This window comes from Callithrix jacchus, chromosome 10, assembly GCF_049354715.1.
Source record: "Callithrix jacchus isolate 240 chromosome 10, calJac240_pri, whole genome shotgun sequence".
Classification (NCBI taxonomy): domain Eukaryota; kingdom Metazoa; phylum Chordata; class Mammalia; order Primates; family Cebidae; genus Callithrix; species Callithrix jacchus.
This window is the reverse complement of record NC_133511.1, coordinates 123,947,067-123,970,098: the sequence shown is the minus strand read 5'-3', so window position 1 is coordinate 123,970,098 and position 23,032 is coordinate 123,947,067. Positions and strand designations below refer to the sequence as shown.

Genomic DNA, 23,032 nt, shown 5'->3' with positions numbered 1-23,032 from the left:
GTAAGTAAGGTGGGGAGAGGGGAGGAGACCAACAAAAATGCCCTGTTTCCGTGGGGGAGTGCCCCCACCCAGGTGGGAGAAAACGACTGTGGCTCCCCAGGAAGAGCCTGAAACCTCCCTGGAGGTTTGAGAATCTTGGTGCCAGTGGGCTGCTTCCAGCTGTGCGGCTGCTCATCAGGTGATACAGGGAGGCTGCGAGGCTCTGGGAGGCGCATCACGTCCTCCCACCTAAGGAGTCGGCGGAGCAGGAGCTCCCTTCGCCTTTTCCTGCACAGCTCTTCCTGTCCCTTCTGTGTATTTCTCTTTCTTTTCTAATTATAAATAATGCATCCCCAATGGAGAAAAGATGGAAATTTTCCATATGGAAATATAGAAAAGCATAAAGAAGGAGGAAAACACAACTCCACACCACTTCCGTACCACGTGGGAGCGAGCAGGGCGGCATGCGGCGCACTCCTGCAGTTGTCGCCATTGCTTTAAAAAGGCTTCGTGAGATCGCGTTGTTTACCACCAGACTTCCTGGGCTGCACATTACATCACAAGCATTTCCCATGTCATCAAAACCTGTGCAGACGTGTTATTTTTAATGTATGTAATGTCTGAACAGGAGCCGGGGTGTAGGGTCTTTCAATAGCTTCTCATGATCTGCTGTTGTAAATGCTGCTGTTTTGAACATGTCTGCATCCATCTTGGTTCCCGTTTTGGAATATTTTCTGGGGTTGGATTTCTGGAATAGTGAGCATGTTTGTTTGTTTGATTTTGAGATGGAATCTCGCTGTGTCACCCAGGCTGGCGTGCAATGGCCTGATCTTGCTCACTGCAACCTCCACCTCCCAGGCTCAAGCAATTCTCCTGCCTCAGCCTCCCGAGTAGCTGGGATTACAGGCCCCCACTACCACGCCTGGCTAAATTTTGTACTTTTAGTAGAGATGGCGTTTTACCACGTTGGCCGGAGTGGTTTCGAATGCCTGACCTCAAATGATCCGCCTATCTCGGCCTCCGAAAGTGCAGGGATTACAGGCGTGAGCCACTGCACCTGGCCAGGCATAAATATCTTAAAGGCTCTTAATAGGTTTTGCAAACAGCTTCCCAGAGAAGCTGCTCTTATGCCCAGACAGTGCCTGTGGCTGCATCCTGAAGGCCTTCCCAGCGCTCAGTGCCGCGTTTACAAAGCTCCCAGGCAGGAGTGGCCCCTCATCGTTGTGTTCTGAATCTCTTGCTTCCTCGTGGGTTCAGGGCCACTTGTATTTGCTGTTTTGTTGCTGTGCTTGTCCCAAAGGCTCCCCTTGCCTCTATGTGGTAGCTTGAGCTCTTCTGACACGGCCTTTCCCAGCCCTGAGCAGAGCAGACATTTGGTGCCCAGGAGGAGGGTGAGATTTACACGCCACACCTGCTCTCTGATGCCAATGCCGCCTGCACCCAGCTGGGAAAGACCTGCCCTCCTCGTGGGCGGCATCCGATAACCTGCCTGGAGCAGGGCTTAGAGGATTGCAGATCAGCGTGTGGGAGATGGTGGGGTGATGGCGGGGTGATGGCGTCTGGCATTCATTCCGCTCTGAGTAGGGTGTGTGTCCACACCTGAGCTCCGCGCTGGTGCTTCTGGCACCTCTTGTGCAGCAGGCTCGGGGCCATGTGCTCTCTGAGGTTATCTCCTCCAGCGGTATTAGCGGTGGGTATGGTTTTTTCCACTTGGCATTTTGAAGTAATTTCAGATTTTTGGTAAAGTTGCGAGAGTAGGACAGGCTGGGCACAGTGGCTAACACCTAGAATCCCAGCACTTTGGGAGGCCGAGATCATGAGATCAGGAGTTCAAGATCAGCCTGGCCAACATGGTGAAACCCCATTGCTACTAAAAATACAAAAATTAGCTGGGCTAATTTTTGGTGGGTGTGGTGGTACACGTCTTCTGTAATCGCAGCTACTCGGGAGGCTGAGGCAGGAGAATTGCTTGAACCCTGGAGGCGGAGGTTGCAGTGAGCTGAGATCGCACCACTGCACTCCAGCCTGGGCAACAGAGCAAGACTCCGCCTCAAAAAAAAAAGAGTAGGACAAAGAATCGTCACCCTGACCCCAATTCCCCCAATACTAGCGTTTGCTTCATTGCTCCTTTTTTTTTTTGCTGAGCCACGTGAGTGCGTGTAAATTGCAGACGTGGTGCTCCTGAACCCGAGTTCTTCAGAGTTCTTCCCTAAGAATGAGGACATTCTCCAACATAACCACAGTCCAGTGATGAAGATCAGGAAATTGACATCAACCCCATCCTCTTTCACCGACAGACCTTATTTAAATTGTGTCCGTTGTCCCCCAACGTCCTTTTAGCAACAGAAACCCAAGGTCCAATCCAGGGTCACGTGCAGATCGCGCCGCCTTGCTTCGTCCCCTTTCATCTGAAACTGTTCTTGTGTCTCTGTCTCTCATGACCTTTGACATGTTTGAGGGGTCCAAGCCAGTTATCCTGTGAATGTCCCTGAATTTGAGCTTGCTTTCCTGATTAAATTCAGGCTGTGCCCAGAGGCGGGAGCCCCATCAGGAGGTGTGTGGTGTCTCTTCGGTGCTAGTGATGTTAACCTTCATCTCTCCATCACCGTGGTGTCTACCAGGTCTTTCCGCTGTGTGAATAATAAGAACAAGGTATATTTTAGAAAGAGGAGGAGGCCAGAGCCCAGCAAGGTTACTCTACCCTTGTTCACCGTCGCTGGGTATGACTGGACTACTTCCTGGTCACCACAGTGGCCGTTTCCCAGCCCCCATCTTACCCTACCTCTGGGAGTCACGCTTCGCCCAGCCTGCGCCCCATCCTCCTGAGAGCCACTGGCTTCTGCCCAGTGCCCCATGCTTCCCTCTCTCCTCCAGGTGGCCTCCTGGGTTCCTTTTGGCTCTTACTCCTCAGCCAGACTCACAACTCCAGTGGTCCTAATGACACAGGCCTGACCCACTTCTCCCAGGCAGTTCTCTCCCCGGCTTGTGATACTGCCCAGGTTCTCGACCCAGCTCTTCCGTCTCTGAACTTGCCTCACTCCCAGCCCTGCTTCTTCTGTCCTGCCCTTCTTAGAGCAGGAAGAGTCATCTCCACCCACCAGCAGGATTTCTTCCTCTCTATGGTGGGTCTTCACGAATCTTGTCTGTCATACCCCAACCCCACCCTCACCCCCATGGCTTCCCCCTGTCAGAGCCTCCGCATCTCTCAGCTCAGCCTCTGCATCGCGCCATCTGTGAATTCCTGCTGCTCGCCAGTCTAGAGAGGTGTCCACTGTGCATTGATTATGTCCCTCCAGTCCTGCCCGTGGCTCAAGGGAGACCTCAACCACCAGCCTCTCCACGGCTGCAGCCTCACCTCAGGCCACAGTCTCACAGCTCCCCTCTCTCTCTCGAATGCACCTGCTCTTCCTGAGTTGCCGTTCCTTCTCCCTGGAGTGCTTTCCCTGAGGCTCTGTGCCTGGCTGACTTCTCCCCACCCAGGCCCCAGCTCTGTGTCCCCTCCTCAGCGAGGCCTTTTCTAATACCCAGTCCACAAACCCCTGCACCCACCCCAGATCATTCACAAAACATCACCCATTTCTTATCTTCCAGTCACTTGTGATCTGAAACATTCTTATTTGGGTCTTGTGTTTCTTTTCTCCTTTCTCTGCCATTTATCTTCCATGAGCAGAACCTTTACTGCTGTGTTCTCAACTCCCGGGGCCTGGAACTGTGCCTGGCATAGGGCCTGCCAGTCTGGGAGACAGAGCGAGACTCCATCTCAAAAACAAATCCCTGTTTGTCTCCCTGGCTGTGGCTCTTTCCTCCTCTTCTTTTGTTTCTTCTCTTCTCTTTTTCTTCTGTCTTTATTTCCCCTTTTCCGTGTTGTTGGCCATAACGTGACACTAAGGGTTTTGTAATATTTGTTTCATTTCTTGAGTACGTCTTTATGCTCCTCACTTACAACAAAATGGCTAAGTCAAGTGTTTTGAACTTTTTCTAAGAAATGAATCAGATGGGGTGGGTGTGGTGGCTCACACCTGTAATCCCAGCACCTTGGGAGGCTGAGGCAGGTGGACCACTTCAGGTCAGGAGTTGGAGACCAGCCTGACCAACATGGGGAAGCCCCGTCTGTATTAAAAATACAAAATTAGCCAGGCGTGGCGGCACATGCCTGTAATCCCATCTACTTGGGAGGCTGAGGCAAGAGAATTGCCTGAACCCAGGAGGCGGAGGTTGCAGTGAGTGGAGATCACGCCACTGCACGCCAGCCTGGGCAACAGAGTGAGATTCTGTCTCAGAGAAAAAAATCAGATGGTTAGATGAGGCCCAGACGCAGGGGTGAACAGACTGCACCTGGTTAGCGTTGGGCTCTGCGCTGGGCAGTTGTCTCTTCAGACTCAACTACACATTGGTTTCCCTCATTTTACAAATGAGGCTCTAGCCAACCTCTGAAGCCTCTCTGCATTCAGGGATATAAGTTGCTGTCAGTTGATTAAAAAAAAATAAAAAATGTTTTTGAGACGGAGTCTTGCTCTGTTACCCAGACTGGTACAGTGGTGCCATCTCAGCTCACTGCAGGCTCCAGCTCCAGTTCTCCTGCCTCGGCCTCCCAAGTAGCTGAGATTACAGGTGTGTGCCACCACACCTGGCTAATTTTTGTATTTTCTGTAGAGACGGTGTTTCACCATGTTGCCTAGGTGGGTTTCAAACTCTTGCGCTCAAACAAACCTCCTGCCCTGGCGTCCCGAGGCGCTGGGTTTACAGGTGTGAGCCACCGTGCCTGGCCTGAAGTGGAGACAGAGTCTGCATGTCACCCAGGCTGGAGTGCACTGGCACAGTCTCAGCTCATGCAGCCTCTGTCTTAAGGTTCAAGTGATTCTCGTGCCTCAGCCTCCCAAGCAGCTAGAATTACAGGCGCATGCCATCATGCCTGGCTAATTTTTGTATTTTTAGTGGAGATGGGGTTTCACTATGTTGGTCTCAAATTCCTGACTTCCTGATTCTCCCACCTTGGCCTCCCAAAGTACTGGGATTATAGGCATGAGCCACCACGCCTGGCCTGATACCTTTAAAAGTTATAGTGCATATTATGCTGGGCACAGTAGCTCACACCTGGAGTCTTAACTACTCAGGAGGCTGAGGTGGGAGGATCATTTGAGACCAGCCTAGGCATCATAGGGACACCCTGTCTCTACAACAGTCAAGTCACAGCGGGTATTATCAGGGTGAGCTGGGGGCTCCATTTGAGTTTGGAGTTGCTCCCTTCTCTAGAGCAAGGAAGTGTCGGACTTGGCCAGGCATCCAGGCAGAAGGTGGTGCTGGCCTTTCTGTGGGGCCACTGTGGGGTTGGGAAGGGCCCGCATTCATTCTGGGAGCCTCAGTGCTGAGGCTGCACCAACCTGGGCTCTGCTTTCCTCCCCAGATGCTGAAGTTCCGAACAGTCCACGGGGGCCTGAGGCTCCTGGGAATCCGCCGAACCTCCACCGCCCCCGCCGCCTCCCCAAATGTCCGGCGCCTGGAGTACAAGCCCATCAAGAAAGTCATGGTGGCCAACAGAGGTGAGCCTCAGTGGCGCCGGTGAGAAGCCTCGTGGCCAGCCCCAGCCGAGGGGTTCCTCTGCCACTCACTGCCCCAGGCCCTGGCTCCCCACTCCCCTTTCTGCTTCTCCTAGGACCTAGGAATCTAAATTCTCGTTTCCTTGCCCTCTAGGGGAGATTGCCATCCGTGTGTTCCGGGCGTGCACGGAACTGGGCATCCGCACCGTAGCTGTCTACTCTGAGCAGGACACGGGCCAGATGCACCGGCAGAAGGCAGACGAAGCCTACCTCATCGGCCGTGGCCTGGCCCCTGTGCAGGCCTACCTGCACATCCCAGACATCATCAAGGTGGCCAAGGTGAGCCCAGCAGGCTGCCTGGGACAGCAGGGACCATGGAGTCTCAGTTGCCGCAGGGGTGTGTGTCTTGAGGCCGCCGACGTGCTCAGCGCCTCTATGAATGGGCATGGTGGCTCATGCCTGTACTTCTAGCGCTTGGAAGATGCCGAGGTGAGCGGATCATCTGAGGTTGGGATTTCGAGACCAGCCTGAGCAACATAGAGGAAACCCCATCTCCACTAAAAATACAAAAAATTAGCTGGGCATGGTGGTGCGTGCCTGTAATCCCAGCTACTCGGGAGGCTGAGGCAGGAGAATCACTTGAACCCAGCAGACGGTGGTTGCGGTGAGCTGGGGTCTCGCCATTGCACTCCAGCCTGGGCAAGAAGAGTGAAACTCCGTCTCAAAAATTTGAAAAAAGATGGAGCTCAGCAGGTGAGGCAGGGGAAGAGGCTGGCTAAAGCCTTGGAAGGGACTGATGGGTACTGGTCTCTCCCTGGCCCCACCCACAGGAGAACAACGTGGACGCAGTACACCCTGGCTATGGGTTCCTCTCTGAACGAGCGGACTTTGCCCAGGCCTGCCAGGATGCAGGGGTCCGGTTCATTGGGCCAAGCCCAGAAGTGGTCCGCAAGATGGGAGACAAGGTGGAGGCCCGGGCCATCGCCATCGCTGCAGGTGAATACAGCAGGCAAGCAAGGGGTGGCCGTGCAGCTCCTGGAGAGGGGCCAGTGGCAGGAGCAGCTGGCAGGGATTCCCGCCTATTACAGAGATTCCCCTACACCTCTCTCCCAACAGGTGTCCCCGTTGTCCCTGGCACAGATGCCCCCATCATGTCCCTGCAGGAGGCCCACGAGTTCTCCAACACCTATGGCTTCCCCATTATCTTCAAGGCAGCCTATGGAGGTGGAGGGCGTGGCATGAGGGTTGTGCACAGCTACGAGGTAAGTGAAGATGCCCAGGGCTGGGAGCAGGGCAGGGCAGCCTGCCATGGAGGCAGGGTGGACCACTCAGGGACACCCAGGGCTGGGAGCAGGGCAGGGCAGCCCACTCTGAGGGTAGGAGTGGGCCACTCAGGGCTCCGGAGCGTGGGTGGGGTTCATGGCAGAGGGAGAGGTAGCACCATGGGGTCCAATGTCTGTCTGGCCCTTGCCCACCCTCGCAGGAGCTGGAGGAGAATTATACCCGGGCCTACTCAGAGGCTCTGGCTGCCTTTGGGAATGGGGCTCTGTTCGTGGAGAAGTTTATTGAGAAGCCACGCCACATTGAGGTGCAGATCTTGGGTGAGTGGTCCCCAAGCCCTGCCTGGCACAGCTCGAGGCAGGAGCTGAGAGGTCCAGTCCTGGTGGGGTCGCAGTGGCTGGCCTGGGGACAGCCTGGGGCCTGTCAGGCGCTCTTCTGGAGGACTGTGGAAAGTGGGCTCTAGGGGTTGGGCTGCCAGTTGGTCCCTGCAGCCTTGGTGGTGCTGCTATCTCTCCTGGCAGCCTCCATCTGGCAGCTGGCACTCACTGGCCAAAGTGTTTATGTAGGGTGGTAGGGACATTTAAGAGGTGTGTAGATTCCAGAAAAAGCTGAGCCCCGTTTACTGCCCTCCCCAGGGGACCAGTACGGGAACATCCTGCACCTGTACGAGCGAGACTGCTCCATCCAGCGGCGCCACCAGAAGGTAGTTGAGATTGCCCCCGCCGCCCACCTGGACCCCCAGCTTCGGACTCGGCTCACCAGCGACTCTGTGAAACTTGCCAAGCAGGTGAAGGGCGGAGCTCTCGTGTTGGGACAGGAGCCTGTGCTCACAGGCCTGCAGGCCTCACAGTGGGGCACTGGGGTTCCCATGCAGACAGCCTGGTGGGGGAAGGGGACCCCAAGTGACTGGGTCTTGGGGGCCAGAAGTGGGTCCGTTGTATCCTTTCCATGTGACAGTTGAGGTACCTGGCCCAGAGGCCAAGCTTAGAGTCCAGGATGGCTGAGAAGAGGGAAGAGGGAGCCCCGGCCACCCCTCAGCCCTGCTGTTCCGCAGACCCGGCTTCTCTGTGGCCCCAGCTCACGCCTGTCATCAGAATGAGGTTCATGGATTCTGTGAAGATGGAGGACCATTATGAAGGCAGTCCTCCCACACTTCTCACTGTCTCCTGCGGCACTGTTATTATAACCTGTTTCCTCACTTCTCGCCCTCTGCCCATTTCTGCTTTTCTGGAAGCTCCGGTTGGGATCTGGAGGAGGCTGAGGTGGCAAGCTGTCTCCCCACAGTGACCTGCCCAGGCCTGGCCTGGAGAGCACCTGACATGGCCAGCAGGGTCCTGCCCGCTCTTCTTCCTCTGCCTATAGGCAGTGGAGGGTGCTGTCACCTCCCCAGGCTGAAGGCTGGCATGTGTGCTCTGCAGAGTCAGGTTTTTTTTGTTTGTTTGTTTGTTTGTTTTTCTGAGATGGAGACTCACTCTTGCTCAGGCTGGAGTGCAGTGGCATGATCTCGGCTCACTGCAACCTCCACCTCCTGGGTTCAAATGATTCTCCTGCTTCAGCCTCCCATGTAGCTGGGATTACAGGCGCACACCACCACACCCAGCTAATTTTTGTATTTTTAGTTGAGATGGGCTTTCACCATGTTGGCCAGGCTGGTCTTGAACTCCTCACCTGGTGATCCACCCGCCTCGGCCTCCCAAAGTGCTGGGATTACAGGCGTGAGCCACCGCGCCCGGCCCTATGAGTCAGGTCTTACTTACTGGCTTATTCTACCCCACATTCCATAACAGTTTAAGGGCAGTAATTCAGTCTAGTTTGTGGTTTTGGTGGGACCAAAAGTGAAACTGGAATGAGGGTGGAAATTTGAGTTAGAGTCATTATCTTGGTTTCTATCAAATGAACCTCTTTGGGTGGTGGTGGCTAGAGGTGACTGCAGTAGACTAGAAGGGGACTTTCTGAAACTGCTCCAAGCAAGCAGAAGCAGGGGCTGGGGGAGGCCTGGGTCTCCGGGTCTGAGTGGATCCAGACTCTTGGTGGACAAGCCCGAGAGGAGCAGGGAGGAGGCAGCAGGGCCAGGTGCGAGCTGGGGCAGGCAGGGGCTTCTGCCCATGTCTCGTCCCGGAGGAGCTGGGTGCAGCCATCCGTGCTTCTGAGAACCCTGGAGCCCAGTAGGCTCCTTGGGAGATGCGTCCGCTCAGGGGCACGGCCTGGGCCCTGGGGTCTGCCTGCCACGGAACCAACCCTATGGGTGGGACGGAATCCCTGTCCCGGGTCCCATCAGTTAGCCCAGGCCCTGCCTGTGGGCCCTCTGCTCATGCGGCCGCCCCACAGGTGGGCTACGAAAACGCGGGCACCGTGGAGTTCCTGGTGGACAGGCACGGCAAGCACTACTTCATCGAGGTCAACTCCCGCCTGCAGGTGGAGCACACGGTCACGGAGGAGATCACTGAGTGAGCGCGGGGTGGGCGCGGAAGGGCGGGGCGGGAGGTGTAGCTTCTAGGCTTTGCAGAAAGTGCAGGTGAAGTGGCCCCTGGGGGGAGCCAGAGCTCGCTCACTCCCCACACTGGTGGGGAGCAGTGGGGATCCAGGCCACTTAGTGTTTTAAAAGTCATGATTCTAAAAGTATGATGTGGTTACTCTAAAGATCAGCACGAAGGAGCATATAAAAATGACAGCCCTCCTTTCCATCAGGACACTGCTACTCATCCCATCTGTCAGATGAGATGAGCAAGGCTCAGATGTTCAGAGAGTTGCTTGGGGTCACACAGCTGGCGCTGGGACCCAGGCCTCTCCGGCGCTTTTCTACAGACATAGTTTGATGCAATTGAGATGTTTTATATAGAATTTTTATTATACTTTCTAAATTTAATATTTGTTGAAGGCATTTCCCCAGGCCATGATTCTCTCTGAATATTTTTAATGGCTGCGTACTATTCTGTCTTGTGTAGATTTCTTAACTGACACAGTCTTTGATTATGAGGCACTCAGGTTATGTCTGGCTTTGGTGCTTATTAAGTGTCAGTATCACGTGTGTGCCCGAATCTTTGGCTTCAGCTCTGCAGAGTTCTGAGGGTGAAACTTTAATGGGATTATCTGATTGAAGGATAAGCAGCATTCCTTGGAACAGCCCTCGGGAGCGGTGGAACCAGCGTGCTCCGCCACAGGCATGGCATATGACATTTTAAAAATTGGTCTGGTTTCCACATGACAGTCACGATGGCACAATGTCCTTTGCCCTTTCGAGGTCTATATTTTGAGCCATGTAATTGCTTGACGCTGGCTTTGGGCCAGTCCATCTCACTGTGGAGCATCCTGCCCCCACCTGAGACTGAGGATGCTGCTTTTGTCCGCCGGGGGCATGGAGGCCCCTCGCTCTCCTTAGGAGAAGCTTAGAGCCAAGGCCAATACTTTGGCCCCCTGAGACCTTCCCCTCAAGCTTCTGTGGACTTGTTGGTCTTGGGCCTGCCTGGAGCCTATCAGGGATGGGAGTGTGTCTGCTCTGGAGCACGGGTTTTACGTCACACAGCTTGGGGCTCAGGTGTTCTCAGTCCTGAGCCGCATGGAGCTTGGGTAAGCTCTCTGACCCTCAAGCCCCTCCTCTGGTGGGAATGCCAGGGCTCTTGGAGCACTGTGGTGGGGATGAAGCATGGGAGGAGCACAGCCGGGCCCATGGCCCAGAGTGGTAGCTGTCATCTCTGCCACCAGGCAGCACAGAACACAGGCAAATCCTGCCAGCACAGGTCCCAGGCCGCCTTCACCACAAGCCTCAGTGACAAGACATTTAAAACCCTGAGCTATTGTTACTCTAAGACAGAGTCTTGCTCTGTCACCCAGGCTGGAGTGCAGTGGCATGATCTCGGCTCACTGCAACATCCGCCTCCCAGGTTCAAGCGATTCTCCTGCCTCAGCCTCCCAAGTAGCTGGGATTACAGGAGCCCGCCATCACGCCTGGCTAATTTTTGTATTTTTAGTAGAGATGAAGTTCCACCATGTTGGCCAGGCTGGTCTCGATCTCCTGGCCTCATGTGATCCACCCACCTTGGCCTCCCAGAGTGCTGGGATTACAGGATGAGCTGCCGGGCCCGGCCTGTATTTTTTTTTTAACAGCTGTTCCACTTGGACTTGTGACTGCCCTGAGGAGCGGGAGGGCTGAGCCTGGAAACCCCGCAGAGGTGGGGAGACTCGCACTCTCCAGTCATCTCTAGTGGGTTTTGGGCACTAGCCCAGCAGGAAAACAGGCCCCAGAAAAGACAGGTCCTGACCCAGCACCCACTGTGCGGCCCTCTCACAGCTGTGGTTGCCATTTCAAGGAGCCCAGCCTTCACAGCACCTGTTCTCTTGCGCATTGCCCCCTCGCAGCCACCCACACAGCACGGCACATATGGCCCCAAGAATGAGCTATCCTGGCCCTCTGACCTAGAGATCTGCTGAGGCATCAAATCTAGGCTTTACCAAGAGGGAGAGAGCTGCGGTGGGGGGGGCGCTGAGGGTGGCTGGGGGTCCCCAGCACAGCAAGCCTCGAGCCTTCTCCAGGGGGGCTTCCTGTACCTTCCCTCCTCTGAGCACCAGGGAGTAGGGAAAATAGAGACCCCAGGGAGGAAGGAGGTGGAGAACACGGCAGAGCAGCTTCAGGCGGGGTGGATGGCGTCCTGAGTCTGGGTTGCAGGAGCAGGTGGCCCCATATTTCAGTGGCCCTCTCCAGCTACTGGACACTGTGTAGCTTAGTGTTTTCCTGGTGGGAACGGGGTAAGGGGCTGTGGAGCCACTGGTTGGGAGGAGCTGGCTGTTCAGGCTGGCCCAGAGCCTGTGGGCAAGGGTCCCACTGTGTGTGGATGCACCCTGGCTGCGGTGCCCCTCATCTGTCCCCCGCCTCATGCTCCCTCCTCCTGTCCTCTTGCCCTACCTGCAGTGTAGACCTGGTCCACGCTCAGATCCACGTGGCTGAGGGCAGGAGCCTGCCCGACCTGGGCCTGCGGCAGGAGAACATCCGCATCAATGGCTGCGCCATCCAGTGCCGGGTCACCACCGAGGACCCCGCGCGCAGCTTCCAGCCGGACACCGGCCGCATTGAGGTGGGCAGTGCTCCAGCAGAAGGGGATGAGGGCTCGTCTGTACACAGGTTCTGCCCAGTGCCTAGGCTGCCACAGCGCAGCAGTTAGGGAGGACCCTCCTGAGGGATCTGAAATGGGCATAGAGTACGTGGAGGCAGGCAGTGCCCAGAGGAGGGGTGGCGCCTCCCAAGGGAGGAAACTGGTGGGCGCCCAGGCCAGGAGGAAGCAGCGAGGGTGGAGCAGGGTGCAGGCTGGCTCAGTGGAGCATAGTGCAGGGACCCAGACACAAAGCCAGCCCTCGACCCTCCAGCTCCCATGGGAGCCCCATGCCTTGCTGCCAGCGGAGCCCAAGCCCCACCTCCTGTCTGAGGCAGGGGCTGGCAAGGCAGGACCGGGGGTGGGGGCAGCAAAGAACTGCACCTAGAGGTCCCAAAGGAGTCGCGCAGGGGCCCATCAAGGGTGGGTGAGGGAGTCGGGGATGGCAGCACTGGAAGGAGACTGAGAGGTGGAGTTCAGGGCCGGGAGGTGGTGGCCTTGGTGGGGGAGAGAGCTGCGGTGGGGGGCGCTGAGGGTGGCCGGGGCAGGTTCCCCAGCACAGCAAGCCTCGAGCCTTCTCCACAGGAGGCTTCCTGTACCTTCCCTCCTCTGAGCACCAGGGCCCAGCCATTGGCCTCTGAAACCCATCTTCCCTGCCTCCGGCCCAGCTGTGGGCAGGAGCCCCGTGGCTCGAGCGATGCCCACTCCCAGCCCTGGACATGCTGCCAGCACTGCGCCAGCTCTGCTGGGATCTTGCTCCCCATCCAGGGTCCTGAACCCCCAAGGAGGGAGGACACTGATGGAGCTCCAGTTCTGCTCCAGAGTCCAGGGCAGAGGGCCCCGGCTTGTGTGGGGGTGGCAAGGAGACAAGGATGACACAATCAGCTGTGGGCCTTTGAGACCAGAGAGGCTGGGGTGCCTGGGGACAGAAACCAGAGTTCTCTGGATCTGGAAGCAGCAGAGCTTGTGGCTTCAGCAGGGAGCTGGCCCACCTGCGTTCTGTTTCTGGAAGGATCAGGGTCTGTAGATGGGGCAGCCCCGGGCTGAGTGCTGCCCGGAGGCCCCTACCTCCCTGCCTCCCTCCATCCCCACTTCCAAGGCCTGGCTCTTCAGAGCCTGCCTCACCACAGAGTATTTTTAGCCGACAGTTCCTGCTCTCAGCTGAGTGTTCACCCTTAAATATTTTATTAAGTTCCTTTTTATCGAACACAGACCTCTGCCCCTGCAAAGCGGAAATGTGCAGTGGGTGACCCAAGGCCCTCTGGGAGGTCCCTTGCACGCCCCTTCTTCCTTACCTGGGCCCAACGGGTCCCCCAGCTCTGGGGAGCCTTTATCTGCAGGAGCTCGCTTGGGCCGGCTTGAGCCACCTGCAGGTGTGAGTGTCGGTGCCTCTGTCTCCTCCTCTCCGTTGCCCCTCCCTCCTATCGTCGGCTGTCCCTGGCCCTGTCCCACTGCCCTGCTGCCCTCTCCTTGCCCTTGGTTTGCTTTCCTTGTGGAGCCCTGGGCAGGCGCCCTCCTGCCTCCGGCTCTTTCCTCTCCTACTTCTTAGTTTCCTCTCCTACTTCCTGCTCGCTGCTTCCTCTCCCTCCCTTCTGGAAGGAAAGGAAAGGGAGGAAGGGAGCGTGGGTGGATGTTGAGGCCCTCCCCACCACCCCGTGTTAAAAACAAACACAAACCCCTGGTCAGCCTCACCTCTTGCTTTGCGCATTGTCCTCTGGAGGCCCTGTCACCCGCCTGCGTGTCCCCTCACTGTCTGGGAGCCCCATGGAGAGGCCCTTTAGCGGCTGGGTCAGCCGACCTCAATCCATGCCGTGGAATGAATGCATGGACACGTGGATGAGTCTGAAAGGCAAGAGGGTTGCTCAGGCAGGGCCAGCAGGTCCGTAGGAACAGAGGCAGGGCTGGCCCCTGCCTGCCCGGACCCTCTCCCACTCTCTGGCAGGCATCCTTGCCTCCTCTGCCCCTCCCAGCTCCTCACACAGAGCAGGAGGCAGTGACTCTGTGGGACATAGAGAAGGGGCCACACTCCTGGGTTTGGTGGCAGAAACAGCAAAACCTGACCAGCCAGAGCTGGAATTCACCTGCAGGCAGCCCACCCTCGGCTTTCAGCAGCTGCCAGTGCACACCTGGCCAGCCTCAGGTGGGGGGCCCCTTTTTCCTGCGGTTTCTGGCCCAGGTCCTCACTTCTCACCCTCCCCACAGGTGTTCCGCAGTGGAGAGGGCATGGGCATCCGCCTGGATAACGCTTCCGCTTTCCAAGGAGCTGTCATCTCGCCCCACTATGACTCCCTACTGGTCAAAGTTATCGCCCACGGCAAAGACCACCCCACAGCTGCCACCAAGATGAGCAGAGCCCTTGCAGAGTTCCGCGTCCGAGGTGTGAAGGTGAGAGGCTGCAGCCCCCCGCCTCTGCTCCCAGCCCTTGGGGCATCCCCTAGCTGTTCATTTCCCTGCCAAGGGCCTGGCATATGGCCCCACCCCTGCCTCGCCCCTGACTGATTGGTCGAGGTCAGTGGCTCTCCTCGGTCGCAGCTGCACACCGGACTCAGTGGCTTTCAGACTGCAGGTGTCCCTGGGAATGGCCTGGCCAGAGCGCTTCCTCAGGCACATCGTGTCTAGTCTTGTTTGGGGAGACCCACTGTTTCCTGCCCCTCTAGGGTGAGAATCACCTGGAATGTGTGTGAAATATTATCAGGCCTCCCTTCTGAAAATCCTGATCCCACAGGTTTGGGTTGAGAACCCAGAACCTGTGTTTTGAACAAGTTCTGCAGATAATTCTTTTTTTTTTTTTTTTGCGGGGTGTGGGGGGCGGGGATGGAGTCTCGCTCTCTTGCCCAGGCTAGAATGCAGTGGTGTGATCTTGGCTCACTGCAACCTCTGTCTCCTGGATTAAAGCAATTCTCCTGCCTCAGCCTGCCAAGTAGCTGGGATTACAAGCACACTACACCATGCCCAGCTAATTTTTGTATTTTTAGTAGAGATGGAATTTTATCATGTTGGCCAGGCTGGTCTTGAACTCCTGACCTCAGGTGATTTGCCTGCCTTGACCTCCCAGAGTGCTGGGATTACAGGTGTGAGCCATTGTGCCTGGTCTCCTAGCTAATTCTTAATTTCTGGAAAATGTGGATCCCCTCGTTGGGCAAGAGCCCAAGCCCCAGGTAGATGCGGTCACTTTGCTAGTCAGGCCCCCGCCAGCTCCCTCCTTCCTCACCTGGCCTGGTGCACGCAAGGGAAGCCAAAGGCAGGGGGTGTAACTGGAGGCATGGGCTAGAGGCTTGGGAGGCAAGGGGCCCTACCCTTGGTGGGCTTGCAGCTCAGCTTGTCTTGGGTGGCTGTGGGGGGTGCCCCACGTGGCAGGAGGACCCTAAATGGGTGTTTAGGATCCAAAGAGCCCTTTGCTGGGCTCCGTTACTGGCGTCTGTAGCTAGAGAGGAATTCACAGCCAAGAAATACCGCCTCAGCCTTTGAAGCCAGCACCTGCCCACGTGTCCTGTGGGTGCCACCCTCAGAACGGCAGGGCAAGAAGAGCCGGAGGACAGTGGCTCTGGCCCTCAACCCCTGTGGGAGTTACCACCCCATCTTCTTCTTGGGGATCCCCACAGGGTGGGCTGTGCTGGGTGTCGGCGTTGGCTCCTCCGCCCTGGCCTTTGCACCCTTGCAGCTTCCTCAGCCCTGACCTGCCTGTCTTTGAGGTGCAGCTGGTTGGGATGGGGAGGGTGGTATGGGGGCCATGCTGTCCCCTCAGGTTCCTGCGGTCGCTCCTCTTACCTGTCCACATGGCTGCTCCGCCCCAGGCATCCCTGGAGGCTTCTAGGCCTGTGTCTGTGTGTGTGGCCGGCCTGTCTCCCACCTCGAGAGGGAGCAGCATGCTTCCCAGAGGCCAGGGGGTGTGTACTCTTCCATGGGGAGCCTCTCAGCCTCCCTGTTGGGGGTCCGCATCATGCACACGGGCAGAGGTGTGTTGCGACATCGGCTGTCCACATCATGTGCTCCGCCCTCACCCTGCTGCGGCGCTTGGTGTCCTGGCGGGAGGTCCTGCAGCTGCTTCGGTGTTGAGGGCTGCGTGGTTATGCTCAGGTGACCCAGGCCATCCCCCACACCTGCCCCTGCCCATTGCTACATGGTCCTGGCTGGCTCCTGGGATTGGGTCTCAGTCCCTCTGCTCTCTTCTCGCCCTCAGCAGCTCCCTGTGGACCAAGCTGGTCCCCTGGGCCATAGAACTTTGCACCTGCACTGCACCCTGGAAGGCCTGGGGAGATCCTTAGACCACCCACGCCCCCCACCTAAGGTGGAGAAAGGGGCACCAGAGCCTGTGACCACAGGGTCAGCGGCAGGACAAGTGTCTGTAGTATCTGGAGGTGCCACGTCCTCCTCAAGTGCGCAGTAGGACCAGGCCGCTGGCTCTTGCCACACCCTAAGCCTCATGCCAGTGCCTGGTATGGCAGCCCTAGGGCTCCTGTCCCTTTGCCATCCCACATGCCCACCCCTCCCCCACGTTCCTGCCTACTCCTCCACAGCGTTCACTCCCCATGCCCTTCTCGCTAGTGGACCTTGCTCCCGTTCCTCTAAACCAGGCTCTTGAAGGCCACCTCCAGCTGTGGATTCTGGGGCTGGGAGGGCAGGCACACACATGTGAGCCAGGCCCGTGCACACATGAACACTCGCACCTTAGAGCACCCACCTCACCTCGGGTGCCCGGTGGTGAAGCCTTCGCCTCACACAGAAAACACCAAGGCATCTGTGCAGCACATTGGCTATGGCCTGGGGTGCCACTGCCACCTTCTGAGTTTTAAGACAATACCTGGGGAGTCTGACCCTCTGCAGGGCTGAGAACCACGTGTACCCATGCTCACCCCGAGTACCTAGAAGCAGATAGTTCAGGAGGTTGCAGGGGCTGTGCCAGGTCAGAGGCTGCTGGGCCTGGCCAGGGATCCCAGCAGAAGAAGCAAAGCAGGGCTTCTGTGCCCACCGGGCTACCTCCCTGCCACAAGGGAGGGCAAAGGCCGCCTTCCCAGGAAAGCCCAGAGCACAGCTGAGCCAGGAGCTGCCGTCAGTTCTGACAGGGACCTTCCAGAGGATCGTGGGCTGATGGCAGGGCAGTGGGGTTCCCGGCCCTTCCGGTTCCTTTGGGGTGGCGTTTTACTAGCCCACAGGACCCCCTGGAAGGTGGGAGACATGGCTGTTAGCACCAGAGCCAGGAGAACTTTTCACTGAATTCTCAACCCAGGTCCCCTCTCCCAGAAGGGCTGCACCGCCTCCCACCCACTCCTGTCACTCAGTCCAGTCCCCTGTGGCCACCCTACAGCGCCATGGGGAAGGTGCTTGCGCTACTCCTCAGGCTTTACACTGGACACCGCGCCCTGCCACCACCTACAGTGCAGGAAGGGGTGTTCACTGCACTTACAGGCGAGGGGAGGCAGCCTGCCCAAGCCCATGGTCCCACAGGTCAGAAGACACCTGGCACAGCGTTTGACCACTGCCTGGGGCTGCCCCCATGGACAGGAACCCGGGAGGCCCCAGGCTGCTGGGGCTGCCCCTGCTGGACCTGGCAGCCCCGCCCTTGTCTGTGTGCCACTACCGGCCCCCATGACAAGACCAGAGACTAGCACTGAGGTGTCCTCAACACTTTTATTATAAATAAAAACAAGACTTCCGCTTGGTGGCTGCAGCCCCTGCCTTGGTGGCTGTGAGCACCTGATGGAGGGACCTGCCCCTTACCCTGGTCTGGAGGACAGAACCAAGGAGAGGGCTCCCTGTCCCACCATGTACACAGGGGAGCCTGAGGTACCAAGAATAAAAACCAGGGAGGGACTCCCAGGCCAGGTGGCTGCCCCGGGCCCTCTGCCCCACGAGGCTGGTCCCTTGGAGCATAAGGGAAGCTGCCCCCCCATCACACCACACTCTCTTCCAGCCGCTCAGTGCTGCCCCCCACCCCCCGGCACCCTGCCCCGAGCAGCCCCCCGTGCACAGAGTGACTCCGTCGGGCCCAGGCTCCTCCCAGGCGCCTGGCATAACCGTAGCACCCGCCGGTGTCTCCCAGGTCCAGGGAGCAGCTGCGCTGGGGCCGCGGTGGAGGGCTCCGTGGTGGGTGGGCCTTGGGCGTGGGGCTGGGGCCTCCATTGGTCTGGGACTGGACGTGGCTGAGCTTGAGGGGGAGGCGGCCATTCCCAGCCCCCCGGCCCCGAACCAGCAAGGCCACAGTGAAGACCAGTAAGGCAGCCACAAGCACACCCCCCACGGCCACAGTCAGGGTCCCGCCCAGCACGTGGGCCTGCAGGGCGTGGCACAGGGGTGTGGCGGGCAGCGTGGAGAAGTGGGCACAGCCCAGCAGCCTGGTGGCCGTGAGGTCGGAGGGCCCAGCGGCCGGTGACAAGGCCAGCAGGCAGAGGTCATAGTCAGCGCCAGGGACCAGGTGTTTCAGCAGGAAATGGTGGCTGGAGGCTGGGACGATCCTGCGGGCAAGGGCAGGTGGTCAGAGCCCGGGCTGGGTTCTAGCCCCATCCTCACTCCCCATCCTGTGCTCCCAGCTCCAAACAGCCCCTCCCCGCAAACCACTCTGGCTCTTGTGTTCACTCAGGAAGGCAAACAGGCATGAGAGTGGCCAGAAAACAGTGCAAGTCCTGAGACACAGGACCCCAGCAAGCAAGGAGGATGGGGTAGGGATGGCACAGCAGACGCAAAAATAATGCTTGCAGGCGCCGGCCGTGTGATTCAGACAGACCCACCCCACACTTGCACAGCTTAGTGACACCTGGGACATCTCATGGGGTGGGGTCCTCCTGGCCACCCTTTGAGCCCCAGCCTCCTCAGGCAGTCAGGCCAGGCCACTGCTCCAAGAGTCCAGCTGCCACATCAGGCAGGGGATGTTAGCCACAGAGAGAAGAGGGGTGGAAGCAAAGCCTTGTGGGGAGCAGAGGGCGAAGGGAGGGCACTGGGAGTGCAGCCCGGTGTGGGGCGAGGTCCTCACCGGTAGATAAGGGTCTCATCCTCACTGCTGTTGTACTGGATTTGGAACATCCACACGGGGTCGGCTGGCCGCCCGGGACCCCAGCTCACCAGCCCTGAGGTGGCAGTCACCTCCGTCACCTGCACGGCTGGCTCCGACTCCAGCGTCCCCTCGCCCTCGGCAGCAGTGCGAGCTGAGGCAGCGATGTCCGAGGGCCCAGGGCGGCCCCCTTCAGCACTGGTGTTTCCACCGTGGGGCAAGGCCAGCACCCGCAGCTCTACTCGGGCTGTGGCTTCACCAGCAGGGTTGGTGGCGATGCAGGTATAGCCCCCGGCATCCCCAGCGCCCGTCACCCCAATCTCCAAGGTCCCATTGGGGAAAGCCCGAGCTCGGGAGGAATTGCCAACCAACCGATCATCAGGACCGACCCAGTGCATGGTGGGCGCAGGGTCACCCAGGGCCCGGCACCGCAGTGTGGCCCGCTGGCCTTCCAGCACCCAGAGGCGCTGTGTGTGGCGGGCAATGAGGGGTGGCTCACAGGAGAACTCGCCCTCGGGCACTGCCCAGAAGTAGCGGCCAGCCAGGCCAGGTGGAGAGGCGCAGGTCTCCAGGTCGTCTGGCCGTGCCAGCCGCCGAAGCCACAGCAGTTCGCAATTGCAGTGCAGGGGGTTCCCGCTGAAGCTCAGCACCAGGGGGGCGGGCGAGGCCGCGGCATCACGCCCACGAGAGAACAGAGGGTCCGGAGCCAATGTGGCCAAGCGGTTGGAGGTGAGGTCCAGGCGGGAGAGTTGACCAAGCTGAGCAAAAGCGCCTGGGGGCAGTGCGTCGATGAGGTTATGGTCCAGGTTGAGGGTGTGCAGGGCGGGCATTGCGCCGATGCCGGCCCAGGGCACCTGCCGGAGATTGTTGTAGGACAGGTCCAGGTCCTCCAAGCTCTCCAGGAAGTCGTCAAAGGCCCCCGGTGCAATGCGGCCCAGCTGGTTGCCGCTGAGGATGAGGTGCTGTAGGTTGATGGGGCCCCGAAGGCTGCCCGTGCCCAGCTCCACCAGCCTGTTGCCATCCAGGTGCAGGGAGCGCAGGCTCTCGAGGTCCCCAAAGGCTCGGGCCCCAATGCGGGTGATGGCATTGCGAGACAGTGTGAGGTCCACCAGCCCCGTCATGTTGCGGAAGTCAGGGGGGCCCAGGGCCTGGATGAAGTTGTCTGCCAGCCGCAGTTCCACCGTGCGCCGGTCCACGTTGGGTGGCACAAACAGCAGACCTCGGTGGGCACAAAGGGTGCTGAGCGACTCAGACAGGTTCTGGCAGACGCAGGGCAGTGGGCAGGCGGCTGCTCCACTGGCCAGCAGCAGCAGCAGGAGCGGCGGGGCCATGGTGAGCACCCTGTAGGGAAAGGCCACAGCCCAGGCACAGGTGGGGCTGGCGCAGGTGCCCACTTGGGCCCAGGACAGTCCCAGGAGCCAGCTTCTGTGAGCCTGGCCCGGTGAGGGGCTGGGTCAGAGGTCCAAAGGGGCCGCCGGGGATGAGGGAAGGTTGGGGCCTGCAGGGCCAGGCCCCCCCAGGAGCAAAGGTCACATTTCCCAAACAGTGAAGGGGGAGTCCAGGCACTGGGGACAAGGTGAGGCATGAGGCAGGAAGCGGAGGAGGACCGAGAACAGGGAGGGTCCCGGAACTTCCTTTCCCAGGCGGCCCCAGGAATCGCCAACCCTCTCCCTCCTCCGTGCCATCCCCTCCCCCGCCAGAGAAGGCGCCCCCCAACCTCCCGTGGAGACCGTGGCCACTCCCAGGCCGGTCCCCGCGCTGCGCCCGGCTGCCCCCTCACCTGGTGTCCGTCGCTCAGGGGGCGCGGGCCGGCCTCCCTGAGAGCCCGGCCGGCCCCCGCCGACTCCAGGCCGCTCTCCCGCGGGGGCGATGCCTGGGGATGACCGGCCACCCGCCGCCCACCCTCGGGCCCATGGCGCTCGGGCCCGCGGCCCCGGCTCGCTTGGTTCCCAGCACCTTTTCCCGGCGCGGTTCGCGGTGGCGGCGGCGGCGGCGGCGACAGGCGAGCGGGTGCGCGGTGGCGGGCGCGCGCGCCGCGGACACGCACGTGGAGGGCGGACGGGGAGGGGCGCACGAGGATCCACCTGGGCCTGGGCCGGCTCCCGAGGTCACGGGGACACGCGGCCGCTGCAGCGCCCACGGGTGGCGCCCAGTCACGCCCGAGGACCGGGCCGGCGCGGGCCCGCCGCACTGTCCCCCAGCGCTGCCGCAGCGCACTCACCCTGGCACAGGCGCGCGCGCCCCCGGCCACCCTGGCGCCCCGGCATCCTGCACCGCACGGGCGCCCGCCGCCGCGTCGCGAACCTCACTCTGCAGACAGCCAGACAAAGCGCCTGCTCACGGGCTCTTCACCATCTCCCAGAGACAGGAGTCTTTGTCACATGTCGCTGGGCACCCTCCCCAACACACCCACACATACCCACACACCCACACGTCCCTGCACCCACGGGCAGGGCCGGGCGCAAACCCGCACTGTTGCTGGGACCCTAGCGTTCCCAGATACACGCTGAAGGTCATAACCGTTCTGCATCACCGAGTCACGTGGAGGGTCCCCAACCCGCACGGGGCTCGGCGGTGGAGGGGCTGGGGCGGCGCCCCGGTAGGGCTGCTGCGGGGTGGGGCCAAGAGGGCTCGGCCTCCAGGCAGGCGCCCCGCCCCCGCTGCCCCGCCCTTCACCCCCCACTCCCTCCCAACCTCAGCTACCCCGCCCGCTCCGCCGGCCAGGCGCTCCAGGAGCCAACAGGCCACCGCCTCGGTACGGATTGGTCTGCGCGGCGCAGCTTCCCGGCCGTCCCGGGCACGCAGTGGGAAGCTGTATATCCTTGCGGTGCTGCCCCTTCCTCCCGCTCTGTCCCCGGCGGGCCATTTCCCTGGGAGCGCGGCCCGGAACCAGCTCAGCTCAGAGGAAGGGATCCCGACGTGTGGTGGGCGAGGTTCCCTGCTTCCTGGTTCAGAAAGCTGAGGCTCGGGTGGCTTGGCGAGCCCGGTCCCCTTCCGCCTGTGCCCGCCACCGCCAGTGGTCTGCCCAGTTGGGAAACAGAGGAAGTCACCACCTCCCTCGGTCTCCCTGTCCTCAGGCTACCTAAACCTCAACCAGCCTCCTCCTCCTCCCTCCAGCCCTGATCCCGACGGGCCAGGTAGCAGGAAACTCGGGGAAACCTAAGATTGGAATTCTGATCCTGCCGGCACAGCAGTATAGTTCCTGAGCAAGTTACCTGACCCCCGAAAACAAGTCCCTCCTGTAGGCCGGGAGGGATGAATGGCACTTACTTAACCATTTCCTAGGGGCACGAGGGGAGGACAGCTGTGGCTTGAGGGGCTTACCGGCAGCCAGAAACCATTCTCACTATCACCACTCATGGGGCTTCAGGTGGCCTTTGTAAAATGAGGAGGATTCAGTCCTAGTCCAGGTCACTTGTGCACTGGCACCAGCTATCTCTTTGTTCCTCTTCTTCCCATCAAAAATGCTCTCCACCACACGCAGCGTAATCCCAGCACTTTGGGAGGCCAAGGCAGGTGGATCACTAGAGGTCAGGGGTTCAAGACCAGCCTAGCCAACATGGCAAAACTGTCTCTACTAAAAATACAAAAATTAGCTGAGTGTGGTGGTGCATGTCTGTAGGGATGAGGCACGAGAATCGCTTGAACCCGGGCAGCAGAAGTTGCAGTGAGCTGAGATTGTGCCACTGCACTCCAGCCTGGGCAACACACTATGTCTCAAAAAAAATTTTTCATTCACTCTACACACAGACGCTTATCCGCATCCACCATGTGCCACCCAGTGCTGGGAGCTGGGTTCATCAGGAACCAGATGGGCGTGGTTCCTGCCCCCATGGAGCTTACAGTATGGAGGGGAGCTTAGGTGGCTCAAATCTACAAAGGGAGACGCAGTGTGGGAAAGGGAGGGCTCCAAGGGTCCTCACCCTGTGCGCTCGGGGTTCTTTGGATGGTTTCACCAGCTGCTTCCCTTCTCCAGTGCCAATGCCTTGGCCCAGCTGAAATGTCAGCATCTCTTTAGGAGAGGTGGGGGCGAGGCTCAAGGGCAGACAGGCACAGCACTGCTGGCCAGCCCCACTCTGGTGAGCACCTGGCAGGCTGGTGGGGTAGGCACCTTTCCTATCCAGGCCTCCAGGTGATAGCGGCCCATGAGTAGAGGCCAAGCTCAG

At 59.4% G+C, this 23,032-nt stretch overlaps 2 protein-coding genes across 29 annotated transcripts in view; one reads left to right on the top strand and one right to left on the bottom strand.

The window, feature by feature from the left end:
* The window catches only part of PC (pyruvate carboxylase), a 111,156-nt gene that overhangs the window by 82,022 nt on the left and 6,102 nt on the right, over positions 1 to 23,032 (top strand). For all 27 annotated transcript variants that reach the window (XM_009008538.5, XM_054241091.2, XM_078341508.1 and 24 more), the window contains 9 exons: positions 5,384 to 5,519; positions 5,671 to 5,855; positions 6,347 to 6,512; positions 6,633 to 6,778; positions 7,000 to 7,117; positions 7,433 to 7,584; positions 9,126 to 9,244; positions 11,704 to 11,866; positions 14,084 to 14,266. In XM_009008538.5, coding sequence (XP_009006786.1) covers positions 5,384 to 5,519; positions 5,671 to 5,855; positions 6,347 to 6,512; positions 6,633 to 6,778; positions 7,000 to 7,117; positions 7,433 to 7,584; positions 9,126 to 9,244; positions 11,704 to 11,866; positions 14,084 to 14,266 — 1,368 coding nt within the window. The remainder of the gene's footprint in view (positions 1 to 5,383; positions 5,520 to 5,670; positions 5,856 to 6,346; positions 6,513 to 6,632; positions 6,779 to 6,999; positions 7,118 to 7,432; positions 7,585 to 9,125; positions 9,245 to 11,703; positions 11,867 to 14,083; positions 14,267 to 23,032) is intronic.
* On the bottom strand, positions 17,491 to 21,232 carry LRFN4 (leucine rich repeat and fibronectin type III domain containing 4). Of its 2 annotated transcripts, XM_035263433.3 has the most exons (3): positions 20,647 to 21,232; positions 18,849 to 20,207; positions 17,491 to 18,333 (listed from the first exon to the last, which is right to left on the bottom strand). In XM_035263433.3, exons 2-3 carry the CDS (start codon positions 20,195 to 20,197, stop codon positions 17,772 to 17,774), a joined length of 1,911 nt encoding a protein of 636 aa, XP_035119324.1. In that variant the 5' UTR covers positions 20,198 to 20,207; positions 20,647 to 21,232; the 3' UTR covers positions 17,491 to 17,771. The 2 variants fall into 2 exon arrangements, with proteins under 2 accessions (XP_035119324.1, XP_078197640.1); XM_078341514.1 differs by having other exon boundaries at positions 18,849 to 21,232.